Source organism: Argentina silus (genome assembly GCF_951799395.1).
Source record: "Argentina silus genome assembly, chromosome: 1".
Lineage (NCBI taxonomy): Eukaryota > Metazoa > Chordata > Actinopteri > Argentiniformes > Argentinidae > Argentina > Argentina silus.
In genome coordinates this window covers 27670839-27693159 of record NC_139655.1, presented here as the reverse complement: position 1 = coordinate 27693159, position 22321 = coordinate 27670839, and the positions used below count along the sequence as shown (strand labels likewise).

Sequence of the window (22321 nt, the reverse complement as noted above, 5' to 3'; positions counted from 1 at the left end):
GTGGGGCTACTGTTTGCAACAACTTGACGTCTGTTTCAGAGGCAATAGTGTGATTGTTTGTGTGTTGTGTGTGCGTGTGGGTGAGTGTGTGCTGAGTGAGAGCCTGGTTGAGGTAACAGTTGGCACACACACACACACGCACACACACACGCACACACACACGCACACACACACGCACACACGCACGCACACACACACACACGCACACACACACACACAAGCACACACACGCACACAGACTCTCCAGCACCATCTGTCTTATTGGGCAATTAACACACGGCAATTTGACATCCAAATCATGCACTGCTTGTACTGTCACATACAGTATTTAAGTCTGGTTAGGCAGAGGTTAAAACTCCCACACTAGGGCCATGGAAATGGTTCATAGGAGACTAACATTTGGTTTTCTATTCACTGTTATCCCCCTCCATAAGGGTGTTGACAATATGTCATGCTCCACTGCTTATGCTAATAGAAAACATTTGCAGATGGCACAGTAGTCTAATCTTTCATTTAGAATCACTGTGTTACTGCGAAGTTGGCACCAAGTTGAAATTAGTTTTGTATCTTTGTAAAGCCTGTATCATATTCTAAAAGGCACACACTCACACACACACACACACATACACACACACACACACACACACACACACTACACCATTAAACAAAGCCTGCTGCATGAATAAATTCCTGACCGAGGACTGATTCCCTATGTGAAGGAACAGCTTGGGCAGATTCCCTTTAATGAACCACAGATACAGTCACATCTGTGGGAGAAGAGAGCAGGGGGACGAGGGGTAGGAGGAGCGGAAAAAAAGAAGAGAGGGGAAGAGGAAGAGACAACAAGACGTCCCCACAAAACTCAAGTGTGCTTAAACCTCAGGCTGCGTGACAACCAATGGGGGGGGGGTTGGAGAGAGAGAGAGGGATACAGAGAGGCGGGGGGGGGGGGGGGGGGTGGTGGGAGGAGTGAGAGGGGAGGAAGAGCAGGAGAGAGAGGGTGGGGGGAGTGAGGAGAGAGAGAGAGAGAGAGACAGAGGGAGAGATGGAGAGGGAGAGAGAGACAAGGGCGGTGGGGGGAGTGAGGAGAGGGAGAGAAAGAGAAAGAGAGGAGGAGAGGAGAGGGGAGTGGAGAGAATGGGGGAGAGGGAGAGAGAGAGAAAGAGAGAGAGAGACAGATAAGTCAGAGGGGCGTAGGACAGGGTCAGGGGGGAGAGAATCTTGCTGACAAATCATATTTCATAGAACACCTGTTCAGCTAACAAGCTCTCCTCTCAGTTCTGTGTCTAAGCCTCTGGCTCTCTTAGGGCGGAGAGAGGTGCATCACTCCATCTACACCCCCTACACTCACTTAAACACAAAACTGTTGAGTTTGGCACTTCTTTAAGACGTTCATCTCTTCTCTGTCTAGTGAGTGTTCAAGGGGAAAGATAGGGGTGGAATAGGGTGAATGAATGTAGGGTTGTGCGTCAGATTTTGAGGAGATTATGTAGTGTTTATGTGTGTGTGTGTGTGTGTGTGCGTGCGTGCGTGCGTGCGTGCGTGCGTGCGTGCGTGCGTGCGTGCGTGCGTGCGTGCGTGCGTGTGTGCGTGCGTGCGTGCGCGTGTGTGTGTGCGTGTGTGTGTCTGTTCAGAATACAGGCTACAGGGTCCAGCTCTTTGACCTCAGTGTCTACTGGATCAATCCCTAATTCCTCCCCCTCTCTCCCTCCCTCTCTCTCTCTCTCTCTCTCTCTCTCTCTCTCTCTCTCTCTCTCTCTCTCTCTCTCTCTCTTTCCCTCACCAAAACGACTCTACCTTGGGTAACGTGTACCATGTGTGAATTCTAACCAAGATAATAACAAACTGTACGACATGTCCAGTCCATCTGTAATTATGGAATAACCTGTGGCTAGAAAAGTGATCTCAGGAACCCCCCTGCCCAGAGAGATAGAGGCCGTGACAGACAGGCTTGTATTATAACTGTCAATCACCCAATCCAACCTAGCGGGACGGCCCCTACATTTTGAGGCCCCCATTCATTACCTCTCTGTCAGTGGCGGATTGTGCTCTCATATGAGGCTGCATCTGTTCCCTGTCATGTCAAGGCAGGGGACTGTCACTGCAAATCTGCCACAGGACACAAACACTAGAGGTGGAGGTAAGTGCGGGGTGAAGGGGGAAATGCCCCCCCACCACCCTCCCTCCTGTCCCCCAGCCTCAGTCATTGATTCTACAACCACCACATGTTACAGTGAAATACAGCCAGCCGCACAAAACACCACACCAGAGACGGATGCCAGAGCACCCGTAGCATCTATACTTAAATCACCCAGACCTGTTCAGAACAGATAGGCAGTAGCAGATGAAATGGATGACCCCTAGGATTCTCAGCTTTTCAGCGATGATATGATGTTGTAAGACTGCAATAAAGTTGAACAGCGCACTAAAAAAAGCCTATTTCTTTACCTCATCTCAAACTTGCCTGTGCCAAAAACAATAAGAATATGTGACCTTATAAGCTGTTTTAATGCCCCACTTAAAAAATGCAGAAGGCTGTATTTACCATAAGTTTTATGCGTCTCTTTGAGAAAGCAAGACTATAAAAAAGAAATCAAGCATAGGGTATTCTAGGTTACCTCACTTAAAGGAGACATAAACTGAGTTTTCTGGGATTGTATAATAGAAGCAAATCAAACATACTGTAGGCAGAGTGCGTGCTTAATTTTTCCTGTGACTATGGCACCATTGACCCTAAAGTTTAAACCCTTAACACTAAACTCTGAACCCTAAACCCATGCTCTGTGATTTTGTGGGTAAACAAAGTATTTTACAGTATATTTACGTTCCCACTTGGCAGTGTAAATGATAGCCAAACATGCATTGTGCTTAAGGCAACACTTCCAAACGGGAGAGAACCCACCCTCAACATGATGGATTTCTCCCATGTTTGCTCCTGTTCTAGCCCTGTCTGTGCTGTGCAGTAACGTATTTTATCACTGGTCAATAGTGAAATTGACCAATGCACTTTTTATGGCCAGTAATTGATTTGCCTATTGGTCAGTTCAGTGGAGTGTTTGTCTAAGGCCCTATGTCTGTTCAGTAATGTATTTGACCATTGGTCAGTGGAGTCAGCTGTATATTTGTCTGCAGCCCTGTTCCAGGGCAGTAAAGTGTTTGTTTTCCCTGAGGCCGGGAGATGAATGGACCCATGAGGCTGCAGTGTCAGGAAGCCAGATTGGGGTATTTTATTACCGCAGGAGAGAGGTCAAGGGTCAGAGGAAGGAACATTCTCCAGTATTGAGTACTCTCTCTCTCTCTCTCTCTCTCTCTCTCTCTCTGTGTCTCTGTATCTCGGTCTCTCTCTCTCCACCTCCCCCATACCCTCCCCAGGAGCCCAACACCGCGGGAGAGCAGGGAGACAGCGTTTTAACTGTGTGGAAATCTCCGGAATACTTGCCAAGTCACGCACGTCGAGCGTGTCGAACACACTTAATAATATCCCATAAACCCGTTAGCCAGCGCAGGTGGCACACCTGCTTCTCTCGACCACACCTGCATGAGTCTCCCATTATGACTGTTTGTATTCTTATCTACAAATGTTTAGTCGTTGGCCATCTCGGAGGCTTAAGGAAATAGCAGAGAAACGTCAGTCTTACAACTCATCAGCCTGATATCGATTTGCCCTGAACGTTTGGGTGTGATATCGGTGGCCATAATGATTTCTGTTGGATGTTTTGGTGTGATATGAGTGTGCCATTGATTTATTTCCCAGCTGGGGAACATGGTGTTATGAGTGAGGTATTGATTTCGGTGCTCTTCATCACAGCGTGAGGCGGTGAGGCGGGAGGTGAAGGACGGGGCTACTTGACTGGACTCAGATTAGTTACGGTTGGAGTAGCAGTCTGGACCCTGTGACATGCATCACCACTGAGACTTGCTCCATCCTCCTCAGCCCCATACTTCCCCATCTCCCCCCCAACTCCATCACTCTCTTAACGACTCACCTGTCATCAGCCTTACATCAAACACACAGAGCGATGAAAAAAGGTGTGGAATCAGAGAGATAGAGCGAGGGAGGGAGAGAGAGGGAGGGAGGGAGAGGGAGGGAGATAGAGCGAGGGAGGGAGAGAGAGGGAGGGAGGGAGAGGGAGGGAGATAGAGCGAGGGAGGGAGAGAGAGGGAGGGAGGGAGAGGGAGGGAGAGAGAGGGAGGGAGGGAGAGAAGGTGTAGTGAAAATCACATACAGAGAAATAAGAATGATAAAAGAGGGACAGATGCCTGTTCAACCAAAGAGAGAGAGAAAGAGGGAGAGAGAGAGCAGACACACAAAGGAAAGAGAGAAACATAGAAAGACTGGGGAGGGGGTCTGGTGATACTTATGGACGTACAGGTTTCAGTATGTCTCCCCTCCGTGCTGTTCACATCCAAGGCCAAGTTAAGACCCTCCTCTGCTCTGCTCTGTTCTGTTCTGTTCTGTTCTGTTCTGTTCTGTTCTGTTCTGTTCTGTTCTGTTCTGTTCTGTTCGGCTCGGCTCGGCTCGGCTCTGTACTGCTCTACTCTGCTCTGCTCTGCTCTGTTCTGTTCTGTTCTGTTCTGCTCTGCTCTGCTCTGCTCTGCTCTGCTCTGCTCTGTTCTGCTCTGCTCTGCTCTGTTCTGTTCTGCTCTGCTCTGCTCTGCTCTGCTCTGCTCTGCTCTGTTCTCTTCTCAGCACCACCGCAGCTGTAGAATACTCCAACCCTCCAGCTCATTAAAAACACATCCCCCAGTCATCCAGTAAGAGATCTCTGTCCGGCGAGAACAGCAGGAGCGTCCAATCATTAGGGCTCTCTCGCCTAATCACATGTGGCACTGGAACGTTAACTCAGGAAACTGGGGAAACAGAACGCAGACCTCCTAATTACATTCAGATAGAGAGCCAAGGCACTGAGGAACCATGCACTGGAACCATACACTACTGCTCTATGGAGAGGGAAACTGGACAGAGCTAAGTTGATAAGTATATGCTTTTTCAATGTGAAAATTAATGCAGTGTAGCTCTCCAGTGGCAAGAGGAATTGAGGTATTCTGTGTGTACACAGGGATGGAGATATCATGCCCGCTTGTTCATGTTCAGACTGATGGAATCAGGACTTACAAGGTCGTTTAGCATTGTACAGTACAAGATAAGAGGAACCGTCAATGGATTTTATCACAACACTCTCCTTTTAGAGTCTACTTAAGTCTCTCCAATCCCTCTCTCCTTTCTTCCGTATCTCTGTCTCTCACCATCTGTCTTCCTCCCCTCATCTTTATCTATCTCTCCACCACCTCGCTTTCAAAAGAATTATCCCAAAATAACTCATCTGTTCCCGTCTGTTTACCTGTTAGGATATACAGCATCAATACTTGGCAGCTGGAGATGTGCTGCTATTGAGTAAGCGCTCAATAAGCTCCAGCAGGCGTGTGCACACAAGCACACACGTGCACACACACACACACACACACACACACACACACACACACACACACACACACGCACACGCACACGCACACGCACGCACACACGCATGCACACACACACACACACACAGGCATACACAGAGTAAGCCTGACCATTTAATACTCTCTGTGTATTCATCCATTTGGACATTTGTGAATCATAATTACTTGCAGAGAGGATGTGCAAATAATAATACAGTATTTCCCACCATATGAGGTTTTATGTTTCTTCCCAGTCTGTGATTTAGGCTCTTCTCCAAAGTCATTGAGGAAAACGCTCCCAGAGACATCCTCTCTCTCTCTTTCTCTGTATGTGGCCCTAGCATACATCTGGTCTAGAAAAAGCCTCCACAGTCTTTGTTGTCAATATCAAAATGTCAAATTTACTTAAAAATAGTTTTATTCACAAAACACTTCACAGGGGAAAAGCAAAAATAATGTCAAATAACTCTTTTTTGAGCTTCCTCCTCTCACCCCATTCCATTTCAGTGACCAACATCGATAAAAAAAGACATGTAGAGCATATATCAAGGCTGAGACAGCTCTTTGGAGAGGAGGTCTGATGTTTAGACTGCTTCCAATACAGACAGGCAGCTCTCCAAAGCTCCAAAGAGGAGAAATTGATAGACTCAGATTAAGTCCCCCACTAGGCCTTTCTTTATTGCATTAATAAATGTGTTTTGATGGAGTTCAGGCTGGCACCTGATAACGCTCATTGGCCACTTTACCCGTCTGTGATATCAGAACCACCCAGGGGCGATATAGAGCAGGGCTGACACTAAATCAATACCTGGATCTCTCTCTCTCTCTCCCTTTCTCTCCCCCCAGAAACCCATCACCCCCCTGGGCACAGCAGGCAGGAAGCTCCTGTTATGAGAGACGAGTCATCCCTGTCCACACAGGGAACAATAACAGGAAACTGGGGTCAACGGAATTACATTTTGGGGCTGAGTTTTCAGACTTGGACACCTCAGTCCCTTCATAGTTGGGTGACGTCACATTGCCGAATTGTCGCAACCCCTTCATTTGGGAAGGGGGCGCATCAATTACTGGTGTGTACTGGCATGAATAATGTATTCCTAATTAAACTGTCAGCATTAATTTACTCAGCATCCACTTAGTGTCATCTGGGGGTACAGCAGACAAACGTCCGTTAATGAGAGTCAATTAGCTTATTGTGATGAGATTAGTGAACCTTACACTCACATAACTTCAAAGGAGTGTTCCACCTTCTTAACATTGTTTTCCTGGTTTGGCTCTGACCTTTGATCTTAGCTGTAGTTGATTAGCCCTGACAGTTCTGAGTTGCATATTTTGCTTCCTTAGATACTGAGCAGTCATATGCTGGGCATAATACAGCCCTGTTCATTCTGGAAATATGTCCAAAACACCTTGCTTACACTCAAAAACCAACTTATATTATGACAGAATCTCTGAAGACTTTGTCTGCATTACATTTTTGTAAGTAAGTCAAGAAAAATAAATTGTAACCCTAAACCAGTGCAGTTTACTCAAATGGATGTCCAGGGTCAGATTGAAACATTAGGTTGAACCTTAAACATTCTGTATTATTCCTACAGCATGGTCCATCCATACCACTCCAACCTAACACTTCAGCAGAAAGAGCACAAACATATACACATGAAGAGGACTCACTCTCAGGTGTGAAATAGCACTTGTGTGGGATTGGAGCCTAGACTAGACAACCAATATACGGGCTGAGTCAGGAGCCTGCCAACGCACAGATAAGAACAATGGCACTGTCTGTGGAATTATGGGAAAGTAGTTGTTCACACGGGCATACCCAGCACCATTTTACATGATCAAAATCAGGGCCAATTCACAGTAATACAAGCACGAAGATATCCTTTGAACATTCTGGTTCATATTTATCCCAACAACACATGCCTAAGCCCAATGATGAAAACATCAAACACCCAAGCTTAATAAAGGGGCAGCGGTTTCCAGGTTCTTCAGACCGGCCAAGTCATTATGCAACAACAACGTCTCTCAGACGGACGCAACCACAAACTTTGATCTATCGTGACCATTAAAATGAAATGCTGAGGCCTGTGAATCACAGCATGTGTAAACTCTCTACCACACCTATGGCAGATCAAGGGTGCTGTTGTTTGTTCCTCCTGAAGTGGACTGGCTCTGCAGAGAACACAATTACCTCCCAGACGCACCGCCGGGCATTCCTCTGGATGAACACAAGCCTCACCCAGTCTATGGTTACCTGGGCAGAGCTGCCAACCGAGACATATACACACACACACACACACACACACACACACACACACACACACACACACACACACACACACACACACACACACACACACACACACACACACACACACACCAGGCTACCGTTACACTCGACACTACAAAGCCTCAAAGCAATCCTTTGTGTCTGAGTTGAGCTCCAGGAGCATTCAGGCAGCCAGACCTACTCAGGGAGAGAGAGGTAAGCCTAGACATTTGGCAGCTAACAGGCATCCTTTACCAGGAACCTCCTGTTGATTCTCATCTCTCTCCGTCCTCCCTGTGCCTTCATGCATGTTACATCAGATTGGCTTAACGACAGTCTTCATGATATAACCCACATGGGGATAGGGGGAGTCATGAGGAAAAACTGCCATTTAGTCTTTTCAGTTCCAAACATCAGTGAAAACACTAGGCTAGATGAGTCTGAGTAGAACTGGAAGTCCAAGTCAAACACACATCCTGTGTTCTATTGGGTGATGAGCAGAACGTCCTGCAGACTCGCAGCTGGGAGACATCAGGAGTGTCTCAGGAGTGGAGTGTCCCAGACCAGCCAGCTAGCCTCTGATCCAAACAACCTATACTCAGTTCATCAGAAAACTCTGATGGCTGATGGGAAGAGTCCTTGAAGCCAGGTCCTCCTGTTCCAGTCAGCTGTGAGTCCCTACAGGAGTTAGTGATGTACACACAAACACACCCACACGCAAGTACGCATGCATACATACACACACACACACACACACCCCCACTATGAGTAGAACTGTGTTTGGGCTTCATCAGTCATTCAAAGAAGGGAGCTACCTATTTGTACAAACACATGATAAAACAATGCTCTCGGCTTGCTTTCCCACAGACACGACAAGTGACATACTTTCTCTGTTTCTCCCCCCGAAGGCACCCAACCAATAAATCTGAGCTAATTTAATTTCTGTGGCATTTAGTACTCCATAAAATCAATTCAACACCACTCACAGCGGGCGCACCCCTGCCCATCTCAATTAATACCGATTGTGATGACAAACAGCCCATCAAATATACAGAAGTAAGTACGTAACAAGATACCAAACTTCAGATAATAAACCAAGGCCATTGTGCCTACGGAAGGATCTACTTTCTTGGGTGTGGAACAATATCTGCCCAAATAGTGTTTGAAAAGAAAACGGCTTTGATTTAAACATCAAAGTCCTGATCTCTTCTCCCGCATTCCTACTAGTCGTTTTGAACTATTCCGTTTGAACATAAATGATTTTGTCCCAGTCAAAGTGGAGCAGTAGAGTTGCGTTGTGACTGTGTGACTGTTGTAGTTGGAGAGAAGGCTGTTCATTGTCAAGATGAGTTTTTTGGGGAGGGAGAGACGTTTGGACAGGGACACACTATGGTTACTTTCCAGGCACAGAGACAAAGACAGCGTTGTTGGATTCAGAGCAAAAGGAGAGCTAGGGATTTCTAGGCAGTGAGTTACAAACATCTGTTTTACAGACACAAATATAATTCAATAGAATGCGTGACAGCATGTTACTCTCTACCGATAACTCAACTGATAACATATGATGTCATATACATATGATACCATGGACAGTTGCCCTGCTCTATGCTTTCCATTATTCCTGGCAGCCTCAATTCAATATTTGATGTATAGGACAAAATAAATCGAATAGATATGAGATTCATTGATGATTACCATTGTGAGTTATGATATAAACAGATCAGGCTGGGGTTGGAGTTGGGTCAGTTCCTGTTGAACTTTAAAGGAGTCTTGAACTCAGTTCTAGAGAAAACAGTTAGAGGAAGGGGAAATATGAGGAAATGACAACATAAACACGGACACCTAAAGAGACACTGTCTCTAACATTCATTCACAGTGTCTCACTCACACTCTCTCTCACACACACACACACACACACACACACACACACACACACACACACACACACACACACACACTCACACACACTCACACACACACACTCACACACAGGCATGTAGCAGCATGCAATGAGTGACACAGGCTGATGTGGGACAAAGTGGAGTTGCTCCTCCTGCTGGGCTGGGGATATGAAGCCTGGTGACAGGCCAGGGTGAAAAGGTCCCCCCCTGGCCCTTTGTCTTCAGTCAGGCATGCCTGGGCAGCCTCAAAAGACCCTGGCCCCCCTTCATGACACACCCACAGGGGGGTCCTCATCACCCACTGGTGGCTGTCAACACACTCACACACAGGCGCACACACAGAGGTGTGGACACATGCACTAACGTACTAAGCACATACTCGGACACACACTCAGACACACACACACACACACACACACATACAGTACATACACACACATGCACACACACAAGAACTGTTTCCCTCCCCATGGGTCCATCTCACACACACACACACACACACACACAGACACACACACACTCAAAAGCTAACAATAAGTCGAAGACACACACACACGCACACACACACACACACACACACACACACTCACACACACGCACACACACACACACACACACACACACACACACACGCACGCATTTACAAGAACTGTTTCCCTCCCCACGGGGTCCATCTCAAATAAACACTCATTCCATCTGTGTTCCACATCATTACCTCCTTGAGATGTGCTAAATAATGTTGCCCAATGGGGACCAGTGATACAGACCACACAAGTGACTGATATATGCCCTCCCGACACTCCTGTAAAACCTGCAGTGTAAAATGCAGTACTCTTGCTGTAGGGTATCATAGTGTTAATAAGGGCTCTAGTCTTTAATCCCCTATAGGACTGGTAGGATGTCTACTTCCTTGCTCCAAAGAGCCCGGAATAACCACCAACTGGGAGTGAGTCATTTTAGAGCCCAGCATTGATACCATTCCTCATTCCGTTCCATGCATTACAATAAGCCTGTCTTCTGATTTCAACCTCCACCAGCCTCCCCTGACCAGCGAGAACTAACTTCCCCTATCCCTTTCCCATCCCTTTTCCCCAGACACAGAGAAGAACATGAGGTGAGAGAGTCAGAAAAGGAGGAGTACACTTGTAATCCAACATCTCCTCTCTTCTCTTTTAACATCACACACTCCCCGCAGGGCAAGGCAGAGTGAAAATCCCCTAAATCTCCAAAGCACATTTATCGGTCTTTTTTTTTTTTAGAAGACGATACAGCCTCCCCAGGGAAAGCACAGCTCCAGAGACAGTCGGACAGCTGATAAAGCTCATCTTCCTCCACAGGTAGGGCATTATCCAGTCCTCTGAGATGAGATACCATAGACCTACAGTACCCTACTGGGCTGAGTATACAGTAGGGGTGTATCTCATGCATAGTAGAACTAATCTCCATTCAATTTTCCCATAGAGATACCACCACCACCACCACCACACTCAGTGAAGCCTCAGAGTACAGTATACACTCTTTAATAACCTCTGGCAAACGTCAAACCTCTATCCCTGCTTATTAAACATTTTATAGCCGTCAATAAACACAAGCCAAGTCTTAAGTGCCTCCATTGATCTAATAAACACAAGACAATAACACAAATCCTAGCCCTGCTGGGAGTGATTACGGCTGTCCCCTGCAGAGGCTAATGAAAGCTCAAAGGCTGATGGCGATGAGAAACAAAGTCTGGACATGAAAGAGCTGGAGGAACCACATGAAAGACAATGGCTGAACATAAAGAGCAGCTTAACTTGCCCTGTGGTTTCATTAACTAGTGGCCTCTCCTCTTTGTCTCTGTGCCTATAGAGGACATTCACTGGCCCCAAACCTCTACCCTCTACCCCATGACCTTACCCCCCTACACCCTACCTCCTATATACCAGCTCCATGTTCCCTCCTCAGAGGCAGTGTGAGGGTCCTTGACAGAGCGAAGGGGCGGGCCCAAGACGACAGGGTCTTTGGGCGTGACTAACACGAGAGCCTGGTGTTGCCGTGGCGCGGTATGGGACCGCTACCATCTCTGTCGGGTGTGGCATGGAGAGAAGGGGGAGGGGGGGGGGAGGGGTTGGGGGTTGTCACCACATACAGGGCAGGACAATGACTCAAATCACCCCCACCCCAAAACCCCCCCATCAACCCCTCCTCCCTTCCCACCACGGATCATACCACCCCACCCCCGTCATCCATTCATGGCAGCTCCTTTCAGGGGGTCATTCAGAGAGCCAATAAAGAGACTGGCTAATTCTGCCCATCTATTCTAGAATGTGCCGTGTCAGAGAGAGAAAGAGAGAGAGAGAGAAAGGGAGAGAGAGGGGGGGGGGGCTTAAAAATGACCCTAGCTCTGACTCAACTAAACAGCATCTCTTTTTGCGGGAACAAATAAGAGTTCCTTTGTAAAGTCAGTCTCTTCCAGTAAGACTTTTTAGACCCAGTCTCTTCCAGTTAGACTTAGTCACACAAACTAAACTAAACAAGCATGATATTTGGCTGTATTAGCAGTGAAGGTCAAACTCAGGCTACTGAAGGTGAAGACTGATGGAGTGAAGAAACATTGCATTGAGTGTGTGAATGTCTGTGCGCATCAATAATGCCTGTGTCTGTTTGAGTCTATGAGTGAGTCTATATGTCAGTGGTGTGTGTGTGTGCCTGTGTGTGCCTGTGTGTGTGTGTGTGTGTGTGTGTGTGTGTGTGTGTGTGTGTGTGTGTGTGTGTGTGTGTGTGTGTGTGTGTGTGTGTGTGTGTGTGTGTGTGTGTGTGTGAGTGCGGAGGCAGACGCTGGCATTATGATGGATGAGGAGCCGGGACCCAGAGCTAGGCCCGTGGTATCACTGCCTGCCACTAACCCACTATCCACCTCAGAACCCGTTCAAACAAGAACAGCACTGCACTACACTGCACTACATTGTCCCAGTGTCCCCAAACAACAGACTCTCCTCTTTCACACAGGATTCCACACAACCACAATCTTAGCACATTAACAGCCCTCAGCGCAGGCATTTAAATCAGACCGCATCATTACACACAACAAGACTCAGTCAAACACTCACACTGAAGGATCTCTCTCATAGAGAAAACCAGAGTGTAAATGAACACACAGAATCACCCTCAATGTTCTCATCACCTCAAAGAGTGTGCCACTGGTGGTATCACCCAGAGACTTCACAGGAGGACCATGGGGAAGATGGGAATGTTACAAAACATCTCGCGTGTTGAGCCTACGGGATGTTCTATGATATTATCCAGATGTACTATCAGTGCTGTCAGGGCCGTAGCTCATCTGACTGATAACTACGAGGGGAAGCGTGCGTGTGTGTATGTGTGTGTGTGTGTGTGTGTGTGTGTGTGTGTGTGTGCGTGTGTGTGTGTGTGTGTGTGTGTGTGCGCGTGTGCACTAACACATATGAAGACTAACACATATGTGTGTATGTTGCCAACAAGATGAGCCTCCTCTTTACGTCCTTTGCCGCCTCTGGAACCTGGCCAATGAGAGTATCTGAGAGTCTCAACATGACGTGTGTAATACACTGACACACACACACACACACAGACACACACACACACACACACACACACACACACACACAGACTGTTCCAGTGCTACTCAAGAGAGTAGAGTGGCTCACCTCTGGTCTATTAATAATGTCCTATCTAAGAGAGAGGAGAGAGACAGTCCTCACAGTAAAAAAGAATGATGTTTAGTCTATGACAAGGGAAGCGCCCCACTGAACAGATACTCTAAAAATAATGTCCTACATACAGTAGAACAGAAGGCCAGAGAAAGGTTCGGCAAGTATGTGCTCTAGCTTCAGTCGATGGAGCTGTGGATCTCTCCAAGCCTTTTAGGGTTTGACAGGTACTGTCCCTTTCCATAATGTATAGGCCTAGTAATGTTGAGGTCGGACAACTTTGCTGTATTTGAGGAAAAACTGTGGTTGGAATCATCACTGATTCCATAACCTCTTCAGGAACAGTATGATACTTTAATCCACAGCCTTACCCCTGAGAGGAACACACCCTGGATTCTCCAGAACATGAGCTCTTGATTAGTCTAGTAAAGCACTAATGTCAGACGATACAAAATGGTGGTTATTGATTCAAAGTGTTTGGCTGCTGAACTTTGAGGAGCAAGAGACTCCCAGGCTGGTACAGGGTTTTCTTGGTTAATATAGACAGTGGACAGAGTTAAGACCAACTCTCCTCCACACCCTATCTACCTACTCTACAATAGCACTTAAGACTGGTCTCAGATCAGATAAGACCAGGAGAGAGAAGACAGGACATAAAATGAGGGAGGGACAGTCTCCTACAGAAGGTTAGAGGGGCACTGGGTTGTAATATCACATTGTTGTTATGTTTTCAATCATGAAGACACTCTTCTCCTCTCATAGTTCTTGAAGAAATAATGCTGTGAACATAATTATGGATTTGATAGAATAGGCAACACAAATCCATCTCAAGTCATATTCAAAGTGATAACCAAAGACCAAGCATTGCTATAGATATGAATAGCCGACATGAATGAACATTAAAAAACGTAGTCCTAGAATAATTGCGAGAATAAATCATAAAAACATCCTACACCCGTATTCCCAAGTATAAATAGCCTCAATAGGGCGGTTGTCGGTTTAAGTCGGTGATCTTTTTTGTGTGAAACAATACTAATGAAGTATCCGAGATAGCCTACATACAGCCGAATCGATCGCTGAAATAGAAAAAATTGCGGAGAACAATAGCACATCCATCGAACGAAAGGCTGAATTCATCCCTGTCGTACATACACACACACACACATACACACACACACACACACACACACACACACACACACACACACACACACGAATGCACGCAAAGGCGGAGAGAGAGAGAGAGAGAGAGAGAGAGAGAGAGAGAGAGAGAGAGAGAGAGAGAGAGAGAGAGAGAGAGAGAGAGAGAGAGAGAGAGAGAGAGAGAGAGAGAGAGAGAGACAGAGACAGAGACAGAGACAGAGACAGAGACAGAGACAGAGACAGAGTGACAGTGAACACAATCTGGGAAATATTTGTTTCTGGTAAGAGCGCTTATGGTTGTGCACTTGATTTAGCAATGGCCGGCACAATAACGCCTCTCACAAAATAGATAGCAAAAGTTATCTTACAAAACGAACATTACCAGTAAAACAATAACACGCAAGGGGTATAGGTCAACAATGAAACTATTATGCTAACTTCAACACTGTTGCAGTTTTATTATTGTTGCAAATGAGAATTGCTTTTATTGTGAGAGCATTTATGCAGTATTGCACAGTTGCTTATTCAATGTTATACTTTGCTAATATAATTCACACATAAATAGGACGAATAGAGCAATGCAAAAGCTATTATACATAGTGTTATATATAGTGTTCATGTTTTCCATATTGAATATTGAAACAAATAATAGAGGCATTGGGTCTTACCGCTTGTTGTCAGCTCCCCTTGGGTCATTTGAAACACATTTCCAAAGCATTGCAAAACTAAAAGAACTCCAACAATAAGGTCGAATGTCTTCACACCCGCCATATCCAAGATCCACAGATGATTGCAATGTTCCGCGTATTGTAGTGATGTCTTTTTCATACACCAAAATCGTTTAGTCGTTGTCTCCGTAACTCTTCCAGAGTGTTGCTTGCAGATCGCCTATTGCAGAGCAAAACCTGTCTGCGCTGTTCGCTGTACGCAGCCGGTGATCAATATGTGGTGTTTGTGTTAAGTGCGTGCGTGAGGGAGGTAAGCGAGACTTTGTGCATGTGCTTGTCCAAGCAGGTCACGCGTCCGCCACCAAAAAAGCAACAAGGTTCAAAATATTGGGGTCATCCCAGCTCCGCACACATAGGTCTCATTCCTACCCAGAGAAGGAGATGGAGGTGCAATGTGAGTTGCGCTCTGAGAGAGGACGGTGCGCTGCCCCCGCTCCTTCGTCACCAATTCGCCACCACCAATAGTGCTTTGGTTTTAACAGTCAGTGCACAACCTGGAGTCCCGCAACAATAGATAGCATGTGCCTGTTGACGCGCAAATTCTCTGTCTCAGTAATGTTGTCCACCCCTCCTGAAACTGATAATTGAGTTAACCTACGCATGACGAGGACTGGGCGAACTTTGACGTGAATCGTTAATTTCTGCTAATTATCAATGCTTAAATGTAATGTGGAAAATTACCAACAGTTTGATATCCGCATCGATTGGCTATGGTCAATCCATTAATAATGGATTGCGCTCATATTGCTCCAAATGATTTTTCTAAGAATATTCGTCCGTCTGTGTTAGGATAGGACGCATAGGACATTATTCTCCACACACATAGGGCCAATATATTATTATGCGGGGCTAATAGAACCTCACCTCTGCGGATGCACAGGTAAATATTGGACCCTTAATTAGACGGTAATGGCGCCCTCTTTTGGAGAGTAAGTGGCCAATTTCCAAAAAAGGATATTTACTGTATCAGCCACGGTGCTTTAGCCCTCTTCTAGTACAGAGGTAAGAACCGCTTGGGTAGCACTATGGGCCCACTTGAAGTTGCTTTTAAAGGAATGTAAAAACAGTGCTATTCCACTAGCAACATTGTTTCAACATGTTAGTGACATGACTGCATCATTATTGCATATTATGGAGTAGAGCAGTTTTTGTAATCACAAAAGAGGTATAATGACTGTTACCACCTCTAGTAAGACATCGGAACTGTAGTGAAATCGATGAGATCAACATGTCATCAATATAACAATAATGCTTATAATGAACGTATCAAGACTCTGAGGTTATAGAGAGTGCTGAACAAGATTGGATTCCTCCACAGGATGATGTGGTTTTACCTTTTCAATAGCAGGCAGTCAGTACAGTACCGTCTGGCTGCAGGGTTGGAAAGCCTGTTGGGGCCTCTGCCAGGCGGCTCATGTTAGAGAGCGAGCCTTTTGGTCTACGGTGGCAGCAGTCCATGCCTTAGAACCCACCGTCTCTTTCCTCCTCTGTGGCTGGCTCTGATTCTGTTCAGGAAGGACAATTTGGACCACAGAAGCGTTCTAATTAAGACACCCTCGCTATAGGAATTCAGAGGATCGTGTGACTGTACCACACTCATGGAAAAGCTTTAAGGAGAAGAAATCTTTTTTTTTATTTCATAAAGAGCTACTTCAAGGGTGATTTGGATACTTTGTGTTATCAATTCAGGTGGTAATCTACCCGAAACCACTTCAGAGTAATCACTATCGTTCACTTGGCCACAGCTGAATGACAAAAAGTGGAACATTATTAAACATTTCTTATTTTTAATTTACTTTGTATACAGTGCCTTTGGACAGTATTCAGACCCCTTCACTTTTTCTACATTTTGTTGTGTTATAGACTCAATTTAAAATGGATTAAATTAAAATAATTTGCCATCAGTCCACACACAATACCCCAGAATGACAAAGCGAAAACACTTTTTTTGAAATTTCAGTAAATTTATTCAAATTGAAATACAGAAATACCTCATTTACATAAGTGTTCAGACCCTTTGATATGACACTCTTAGCTCAAATGCAAAAAAGTCATGAATTGAGTCGATCTTAATGCAAGGATAATAGTTCCTAATAGTTAATTTTGGAATTAATATCTTTGTTTTTATAGGGTCTCTGATTTGCATAGGAATCAATTACACACTTTAAATACTGACATTTCTAAAAACCTGTTTTCGCTTTGTCACTCTGGGGTATTGTGTGTGGAATGACGGCAAATTCTTTTAATTTAATCAATTTTAAATTGAGTCTATAACACAAAAAATTTTGGAAAAGGTGAAGGGGTCTGAATACTTTCTGAAGGCACTGTATTGTAGATCAGGCCTCTCCAACACCGGTGCAGCCCCCCATTAACAGTCCTGCTGTACAACAGTCCATAAGTCTGAGAACCCTGTAGGTAAATATTAATAGATGACTATTACACACCATATTCATTTGTTAAAGGTGCATTTGTTAAATTTTTCCCACTCTTGCCACACTGAACATGTGAAAACGTGCATATGCTATGTTTTACAATAGCGGCAAACATGATAGGCACGTAAAGGCCAGTGTCGTACCACTACACCAGATTTTCACTTTCTTTGGACCAATACAGCACTCGTCAATGCATGTTCTTCATCATGTGATCTCCTTCCTTGATGGCTACGATGGATTTATCATGGCCATTTAGTACTTTTTGAAAGCTAAAATCGATATACTGTACCTTTAACCAAGTCCATCTAGTCATTCCTTTACTATTACTTTATTATATTATTTCTGAGCCAGCCACTGACAGAACCACACACAGTGTGCACATAGCCCACCAACACTCAATTTCATATCTAGACAGAACAGAAAGGTGCAGCACACAGAACACAGTGACTGCCAACCACACCAGTGCAGTGGTGCTAAAGGGATTTGTTTCTGGAAGACAGAAACCTGCATTAAGTGAAAGCAGCTTGTGTTTCTGTGCCAGGCCCAGTAAGTGTGTGTGACAGCTAAGTGTCGCTGAGCGAGGGGAGTGGTGCATGAATTTCACTTTGCCTCTGAGAGATGGAGCCGAAGCTACTGTATATGTGTCGCTTCTACTCTCACCTGGGAAGGGCTGGTGTTTAACAAGTCTGGGTTGGGTTGTGTCACTTCAGCTGTTCAAGGGTAGTGTCTGGAGTTCTCAAAATGAGAAGGGAAATCGTTGAAAGGGATATTGTTGTGATCCATTTCTTTCAAGCTTTGAAGCTTGACCCGGTTAGTCTCACATCCTCTTTCTCTCACAGCTTGGGCGGTTACATGCATTAATCTGCTGTATGGAAAGATAGACACATACAGTAGCCTACATAGATAATCACATAAAAAAAATAAGTTTGTTGGTGATGTATTCACCCATAAAAAGAGGGATTTGGACACATGTACAGTGGCTCATTTGGGCCATAAAACTGATTGTGTGGTCCAATAACAGGAGTGACTTCACGCAGTGGCCTGGGCATAATAGGATTTAGTTCTCGTCAATGTGGCTGACCAAAGTCAGAGCGCCGTGCCAAGACGCCTGCTCGACCAGAGGCAGTATATCTCTCCCCGCTGCTGAGAAAGCACTTCTCCTCTCTCTCTCTCTCTCTCTATCTCTCATCATCCTCACGCTCTCTCTCTCCCCTCAATCCTTTTCTTTTTCTTCTCCTTTTGTAAATCACTTTTCATTTCAAGTAGTTAAATCATCACACAGTGGTCACCCAGTTCCTTCAGACGGCTGCTTTAATCACTGTGTTCCACAACGCTAGCAGGACGAAAGCCACAGCTCTCACAGTGGCCAGGTCACAAGCTTTCTTTCTTTCTCTTTCTTTTCCCCTTCCTCTCTTTCTTTGTCCATCTCTTCCTCTTTCTTGGTCCATCTCTCTCTTTCTTGGTTCATCTCTCTCTCTCTCCCTCTCTCTCTCCCTGCCTCTCTATCCATTTCTGTAACCGATTTGCTCTCTCTCTTCCTCTCTGAAGGGGGATCAGTGATTCATTACATTAACTTCTGCTAGGGGCCACAATTTATCTTTGAAATAAATAAATAAATGAGAAGAAATTAAATCAAAGAGAAAATTAAAACCTCAAACTCTCCTCGGGTGGCCTTCCAGTTTTTCATGAGTGTCCCAACCTCTCAGAACATCAGCTGTGAAAAGAGAGATGTGAGGTTCTCAGCAACATTAAGTCCTTTTGGTTTTCACCCCAATGGTGAGTGTTAATTTTCCAGAGTCAATTTATTGTTTGGGATTGGGTCCTACATGGTGAGTCGCAGCGATGTGTTTATGGCCCTTGGCTCGGTGATAGCAAAATAACATAGGGAGTGTGTGGCAGTCACAGCTTTGGAGTGGCCCCCACTAAAAAACATGCTAATGACGGTTAGCCACTAAACTGAACAAGGTCGGCTCTGTCTTGTTCTTTCCATTTTGTCGTTGCTAGCTGCCCACTATTAGCTTTTCCGCTATACTACAGGGAATATTTGCCAAGCCTGAGTATATCATTCTGCCCGCTTGAGTGGAGATGGAAACTAGATGCATGTGTGGCTCGCTTGGGAAATAGGCTGCTGTTTTAAGACCCCAATCTGAGAATGGAACAACGTTGATGAAGAAAAATTCTTCATGTGATTTCATAGCACACATATTACAGCAAAGAACACAAAATCACAACCCTACAGTATGGCATACACTACAATACAATGTAGCCCCAAAATACCCCCACTTTCTCAAACAGACAATTATTCATTCCAGTAATGTACAGTATTTCTCTGGACAAACATACTGAGTGAGCTGCACTATTGATCTCATTTGATGGATCTTACTTGAACAATCTAATTGTATGTCTAATCCACAGCAAAATAAACTGTCCTGTAAAGGCCATTACACACCATTCAATCACTGCCAGGCCTCATTTGCCTGCCTCTCTGAGTAAAACAGGGGATGGTAAACCTCAAAATCACCTTCATTAAGGAATGTTTGAAGATCTATTGACTTCTTTGTCTTCTATTTAGAGAGTTAATCAAGCAGTCAGGGACAGTGGGAGACTGCAGCGGGAGCAGTGAAACCACGTCAATATTTAGTGCTCGCTGAAGTGGATTGTAATTGCTAATGCACAACCACAATAAAGCAATTCACATTTCTCTGAAGATATGATTAACCTTTGTGGGGCAGTGTAGGAGGCAGTTAAAGAGTTTGTAAAAGTGGACTAAAACCTTGCTGTGAGTTTTGTTCTATATCATCCTCCTCCAGCAGTTGTAGAGGGTAGGAGCCCCAATCAAAAGTATTCCTGGGGTGTTTCTAGTACTTTTCTAGCGCTGTCTTCATATCATATTCTATCATAGTGTTTGTTCTCTGCAGAAGAAACCTGTGGTGCGTCTTTACAGGAGCGGTAGGGCTGAAGAACGGTCAGAGGACAGCCCCCCTGGGCAGTTAAGAGCATCCACGCTCACTGAATACTGATAGGCATGACATATCATTTGTGTCTATAGAATAGACTCTATACCCACCAGGAGCCCCAGTGAGGAAGGACAAGAGCAACTGTGAACAGTGAGAACCAGGAGAGGTAGAGTAGAATGTAGATTTGACGTGGTCGACGGGAGCCCTGAAACAGAGGTCACTTCACTATCAAAGAAGGAGATGGAGTTGGCGTGAACTGAGAGACAGCAGGTCTGCAGCCTATCATGGGCAGACACCCAGATACACATCAGGAGTTGTATGCACTTAAAACGCTAATCCTAATGGCTTGTTTAAGAGGAGGCATTAGAGCCAAGCTGATTATTTCAAGGTCATCAGGGTTATCATTTCAAATTGACCAGCCTTTAGGTTATAGAAATCATTTTTATGACAGGAGCCTCTCGGAGAGTGTTGGCATAAATAAAACAATGACCTTTAGTTTTCCCTCCATCGCTAAAATAATTGGAAATAAACAATAGTCCCAGTAAAAACAAAAAGGGCTGACCACTGTTTCTTTATGAAGAGGCGTCAACATGGGGGACAATAGCTTCTGTATGCTGGCTACTCTACCAGCACTCCTCTGTCCTATTCAGCACAGTGAATAACGACGCTTCCAGAGAGCCACACCGGGGCTCCCAGAGACAAAAACAGAGGGAGAGAGAAAGGAGGTATAGCTAGCTAGGGGAAAACCCCCGATGGCTGCACATTCCCAATCAGCTGAGAGTCACGTGAGCCTGGGGAAGGTAGGCGAAGCAGAGGGGAAGGTGTGTGTGTGTGGGGGGGGGGGGGGGAGGGTTGTTTGTGACTCGTTGTTGTTTTGTTAGGTCAAATGTCACCGGGGCGAGACAAACACAAACACTGATGCAGCGACTGAGAAAGGGCTGAGCTGGTGTTTTTGTTAATTCAGGGAGGGGGGGAGAGAAGAGGAGGCGAGGGAGGGAGGGATGGAGAGAGAGGGGGGGGGGGGTGATGCCCTTGAGGTTATTGACTTGGCAGCACTTGATTGGAACATAGGCACTCATGTTGGTAAGGTGGAGATTATCACAGAGCCTGCATAGACAGACAGACATACAGTATGGACAGACTCACATGCCGGCTGAATTACACTGTGAGCACAGTTAAAGCAAATCAATACAACTTTTTTTAGCCGATGTTAACTAAGGAAAGAGGGTAACCATCCATCATAAGGCATGGGCTAGTAAACAGAACAGCAGTTAAACCGTGCCAATGCTGAAATCGATACTGTTACACCATGACCTCTCACTGGACAGGGGGCATTTTCCATGACTAAACTAAACAGCTGGGGTTTGAATACATGGATTCGAAACTGCCCAACACAGACAGAACAGACAGTTTCCTATGGTGGATAAAAGGATGGCATATCAACGCTGTCCCTGTCACTTGCTGATATCTATGCTGTTCCAGCAAGAATGCCCTGGAACCATGAAATTGACACAGAGATGTGTCGTTTGTTATGAATTGGTTGAGGCTTCATTGTTGGAAGCAGGAAAGAGAATTGAAAAAAAAAATGAAACCATTAAACCATCGTTCTCTTTTTCACAAAATCACACACAGTATATCAAACTTATGGCAAGAAGAAAGAAAAACAATACATGAAGCGAAATGCTTTCTGTCAACAATGGAATTTATCTGATGATTCATCCATAAATGTCTGCTATGGAGTCCTAGCCTGCAAGCTCTAAGCCAGCTTATTCCAGTCT

The 22321-nt window shown here is 45.3% G+C and overlaps 1 protein-coding gene across 1 annotated transcript in view; it reads right to left on the bottom strand.

Annotated features, from left to right (window-relative positions):
* The window catches only part of plxdc2b (plexin domain containing 2b), an 80047-nt gene extending 64452 nt beyond the window's left edge, over positions 1-15595 (bottom strand). The window contains exon 1 of the mRNA XM_083679269.1: positions 15095-15595. Within this exon, the coding sequence (XP_083535395.1) occupies positions 15095-15254 (160 nt within the window). The 5' untranslated portion in view covers positions 15255-15595. The remainder of the gene's footprint in view (positions 1-15094) is intronic.
* Positions 15596-22321: the final 6726 nt, after the last annotated feature.